This window comes from Elaeis guineensis, chromosome 8 (assembly GCF_000442705.2).
Source record: "Elaeis guineensis isolate ETL-2024a chromosome 8, EG11, whole genome shotgun sequence".
In the NCBI taxonomy this organism is placed as follows: domain Eukaryota; kingdom Viridiplantae; phylum Streptophyta; class Magnoliopsida; order Arecales; family Arecaceae; genus Elaeis; species Elaeis guineensis.
In genome coordinates this window covers 32,428,358-32,433,802 of record NC_026000.2, presented here as the reverse complement: position 1 = coordinate 32,433,802, position 5,445 = coordinate 32,428,358, and the positions used below count along the sequence as shown (strand labels likewise).

Sequence of the window (5,445 nt, the reverse complement as noted above, 5' to 3'; positions counted from 1 at the left end):
ATTGAGAGACTATGCCGTTATCCTTAAGATATCTCAAAAATTTTCAACTAAGATATTCACCTCCTTGATCAGATCGAAAAATCTTAATGAATTTGTCTGTTTATTTTTTTACTTTATTTTTAAATTCTTTGAACTTTTCAAAGACTTTAGACTTGTGTTTCATCAGACACACATAACCGTATCGAGACAGATTATTGGTAAAGATGATGAAGTAGCTATAACCATCCCTAACCTTCACATCAAATAACCCACACACATCGATATGTAATAAGCCAAGTAACTTGATGGCCCTTTCTCCATGTCCTACAAAGGGTAACTTGGACATTTTTTTTCGAAAACAAGATTCACAAGCTGGATACGACTCTGGATCAAGAGAGCCAAGGATCTTATTTTTTTCAGCTTGTTCATCATGTCCTCTCCAATATAGTCTAGTCTATGATGCCACAAGTACTTTTAATTAATTTCATCTCTAGATCTCTTTTGACCTACGGCACTCACTATTTGCTCATTCAAATTCACATTCACATCAACATGCAAGTGATATAGACTATCAATTAAAAAATCACGTGCAACAAATCTATTTCATAAATAAATAGAATAAAAGATTTTATTAAAATTAAATTCAAAATCATCCTGTGCTAGCATAGACACGAAAATTAAATTTCAACTAGCTATAGGAATAAAATAACAGTCCTTCAAATCTAATCTAAATCCCGATGGTAATCGAAGAGAATAAGTGTCGACGACTTCTGCAGTAATTTTTACTTCATTATCGATCCAAAAAATATGTCACCTTTCCTCAACCTCCTACTTTCTATTAGACCTTGCATTGAAGTACATATATGAGCACTCGAACTAAAATCCAATATCCAACTAGAAATAGAAAAAATCATAAGGTTAGATTCAATTATGAGCATACCTTCTGAAGGTTTATCACTCTTTTTGATCTTTAGGCTATCCAGATAGAGTGGACAGTAACGTTCCTCCTCTAATGGCCGTCAGCATCATAGTGGAAACACTTTTCCTTTGCTTCAACCTTCTTTGGAACATCCTTCTTTGGCTTGCTCTCTTTTTTCTGCTTCTTAGCGGATTTATTTTTCTTCTTCCAACCAGACTTTTTTTTGGTCGAAGAAGTCTGCTCCACAGCAAGAACAGTGCCTTTTGAATTCCTCAAGATTTCCTCGGTAGTGACCAACATGTTGACCAGTTCGGATATAGTGCAATCAAGTTTGTTCATATAAAAATTTACAATAAATTGACTATATGAACTCATAAGGGATTGAAGGATCAAATCCATCAGTAATTTCTTTTGCATATCAAGTCCGAGCTTCCTAAACTCCTCGATGTCCTTGATTACTGTCATATAGTGCTCATAGACTGACTGTCCTTTGTGCATCTTCAGATTGAAGAGTCTCTTAGATATTTTGAAGCATGCTATATGGCTCTGCTCACTATATAACTCTTGTAGGTGAGTGATCATAGCCCTGGTAGGGGGCATATGCACATGCTGGCTTTGCAACTCATTTGACATGGATGCCAGCACATAACACTTGATCCAACTATCCTTATCCATCCATTTTTCATAAGCAGTTCTTTGCTCTACTGTAAGACAGTTTGATAACACTAGATGTTCCTGGTCGAGTACATGACTTAATTTTTCAGAAGTCAGGATAATTCTGAGGTTTCTTAATCAGTCTTTATAGTTTGTTACAGTCAAATGATTGGATTCAAGGATGCGGGTTAGAGGGTTTGAGGCTGACATTGTTTAACTGTGAGAGCAGAGATTCAAGTTAGACTTTTATACTTAAAAATATATATTCGCTTCTAGAGACTTTAAGATGCAAACAATGACTCCCACTAATTTTTTAGATCCCTCCACTCTCCGGATGGAAAACGAAAACCCTAACGTGACAACTGGATTCCTAGTGAGTGCTGCGGTCCTACCGATATCATGTACCTCACCTAACAGTTATTGAAAATATGCACATTGATGCATAGTCAACTCTTTGCCTAGATGCTTCTCTAAACATGTAGCAGCGACTTGATCTCTAAGTCATATAGGCTCACCTAACAGTTATTGACCACACTCTTTAATTAAGCCTGACCCACCATTCACAAGTAGATACAAGGCCGTCATTGGGTCCCTCACCTAACAGTTATTGGGCTCAACCCCATCCTTATCATGGAGCAACTCTTTGCTAATAGAGTGGTTGCGTTTCTCGATGCAACTGAACCATTATGACCAGTCGAGAACAATCAACACCAGTAGCATGCCCGCATATCTACAACGATGGAAAAAATTTTAGGAGAGATTTTAGGTTTAGGTCTCATCTAATCAGTCATCACATGATCGATCTAATTGGCATGGGCTAAACCAAACCGCCAAGCAACCTTATTCAAGACTCGATCTTCCAAATTGATCAGATAAGTGAAGATCGATGGGGGTCCCTCCGTTGCTTTCTTTAGACATCAATAAATTGACCAGGTCAGCGAACAGAATCAATTAAATAACCACCTCTCAATTGCATGTCTTAGACACCAATCGGTCAATTGATCCAAATAGATTAGCTTAAGCGAATCAGGCTCAAGCCATCGAGCCGAATAAGATCCTTAGGTTAATCGATTCTACATATGAGATTCAATCAATTTGTTCAACAATAATTGCATGATCATATAACTTAATTGACCTAACCCTAATCAGTACTTGACTCAGTTTAATTAATTATTAATCAAATTAAATCCATTATGTTCAAATCAAAAATTTTAGATGCAATCTAATTACATGATCTAATTTTTAATTTTTTCATAACCAAAACCCTTATGCATAAACATAAATTTCAGATTTCAAAACTAAATTTCAAATCTAAATTCTTTGTATGAAAGGTAAGTTTTAAATTATGAAACTAATTTTCAGATTTAACATACAAGCATATATCTCATATATGTATGTAAAATTTAGATCTAAACAAAAATTCAGATTATAACATGATATCATATATCTCATATACAAATCATGAATCATATTGATAATAGTTTTCAAACCTAAATATGTAATCATATATCTCATATATGAATCATAAATCAAGTCAAATTAATTTTTAGATTTATGCATGTATCTACATATCACATAAACATGAACTAAAAACTGTTCTAGAACAAAATTTAGATCTATGCATGCTTTCACATATCAATTATATGATCTAAAAATTAAATATAAAATAAATTTCAGATTCAAAACAATCATCTATACATCTCATATATCAAGAAAAAAATTAGGTTTTAAAATTTTTTTCAAAACATGTATGTCAATTTCATGCATATGAAATCCATGGCTTTAATACCACTATTGAAATTTTGTCAAAAAATATCCATGTATGTTTCAAAAAAAAATTTTCTAAACAATGCAGCAAAATAAAAGATTAAAATATTTTTTAATCTATATCATGCATGCATAAAATATAGATTAATAAGATCTACTTCATATGCTAAAATTGAACACATACTGAATTTTATGCTGAAATTGAATATATGATCGAATCACATATCCGTTTCACGAATCCTTTCTTCAAATCTGGATCTGAAAGAGAGTAGATTCTTCCTTAATTGTGCAAGTGCCAGACCTCTACATATATCCACTCAAGATCAGTCTGGAACAATTCCCTTTTGTGTTGATCTTTCTTTTCTAAAAATAATCATCTACGAATCTGGATGAAACCTAGATCACGATCAACTCTTTGATTTTTTTTTTAATCTTTTTTTTCTCTTCTTCTCTTATTTTTCTTCCCTCGATTATAAAACAATCAAGGACTGAAAACTAACAAGCAAAAAAACGTCCAAACTTTTTTTGGATGTGAAGAAGTGGGATGCCCAACAACCTTGATGTTGGACTTCAAAAGAGAGAAGAGAGGGAGAAAAGAAAGTGGATGTGGAGAGCTTTTAAAGGAGATGTGGAATACAAAGCTAAGGAGAGATCAGGAGCAACATTCACTAATTTGATTGGTTATGATAGTCTTTTATTATATGTTGCCCAGCTTAAACCGATTGCACAGCTCTCACACTGATCATTCAAAGGTTTGATTAGCCGTTGATTCTACAGAATATCGATGGACCATACTGCTGAACAAGGACGAATCCGAGCCATATCGAGCTGCACTATAGGATAAAATACAAATAGATATATTATTTCATGCACACAAAAAATCTTCACTAAGAAGCTGGGATGAATTACGTGGCTATAAATTTCCTTTTGTTCCGCCAAGTAACCCCTACAATGAGATTTTTACAACATCGTATCATCATCCACCATTCATTCACCGGAACTCACATTGTATGTATGATACATCATCAAATCAAACGTGGAACTGCTCCAATTGCACATCCTTTGCTTTGAGGGGCACATACTCCCCGAGATACACCTCGAGATGGTCGGCCAGGCTCGACTTATCGATGCTCTCATGATGGTAGGATTTGCACACGAAATAAACCACGGTCTGCGCCACCAAGGCGAAGAGAATTACCATGCAAAGGATGGATAGCATCAGGACCGCGTTCCCGACCCTCAAAACCACCCCGAGATTCATATAAGATCCATCGACGACCAGGAGTTTGAAACCCACTTCCACGCCCACGAAACAGAGGTTGAGCAAGACGAAGATGGCGACCGCCGTCCAGGTCTTGCCCTTGATGAGGGCCCGGCTCTTTCGCATCGCCTCGATGCCGCAGGTGTCCTCGAGGACGGAGACGACACTGGCGACGTGCCAGATGACGCTGATCCAGACGAGGCCGGCGGCATAGAGGAGGAAGATGAGGGCGACGGCGACGGCGCCGGGGATCGCGGGGCCGAGGAGGAGGACGGCGAGGACGATGACGAAGATGGCGACCGTGTTGTAGGCGAGGAGAAGGAGGAAGGCCCAGATGAAGGTGACCATGAGTCGGCGCCAGACCTTGGGGACGACGGAAAGGACCTTGGGGAAGGAGAGGTCCTTGGCGGTGTAGATGGAGGCGACGGAGTAGACGACGGCAGAGGTGGAGAGGAGGGAGAGGACGAGGAGGGCGAGGAGGTAGGCGGCCTTGAAAAGGAGGAAGCCGTACCATTCGGATGTCAGGCGGGAGAGGATGGCGGATTCTGAAGGGGAGCCCGTGGGAGCATCGTCGAGGGCGACCTCGTTGCGGTCGATCTTGGAGAAGAGGAGGTGGGAGACGTAGATGTGGACGAAGAAGAGGGTGGAGAGGGGGAGAACGAGGGCGAGGGTGATCTGGGAGAAGAGACGCCGCCATGAGAGCACGATCTTCGACGCCTCGTGGTAGATCCCCACGGGACCCAGGAATTGGAGCTCCTCCGGCTCTCGATCCATGCTGCGCTGCCGATTGGAAGAAGAAGAAGAAGAATTGGAAGAAGAATTAGGGTTTCTCTAGGTAGGGAATTGGGGAAGAAACGGGGGGGGA

General features: G+C 39.0%; 1 protein-coding gene across 1 annotated transcript; it reads right to left on the bottom strand.

Annotated features, from left to right (window-relative positions):
- Positions 1–4,160: 4,160 nt before the first annotated feature.
- LOC140851089 (uncharacterized) lies at positions 4,161–5,445 on the bottom strand. Its single transcript, XM_073242549.1, has one exon. It carries the CDS (start codon positions 5,352–5,354, stop codon positions 4,350–4,352), a length of 1,005 nt encoding a protein of 334 aa, XP_073098650.1. The 5' UTR covers positions 5,355–5,445; the 3' UTR covers positions 4,161–4,349.

Excerpts from the sequence above, each read along its gene's own strand:
- LOC140851089 (XM_073242549.1), bottom strand. The coding sequence starts at position 5,354 with ATGGATCGAGAGCCGGAGGAGCTCCAATTCCTGGGTCCCGTGGGGATC.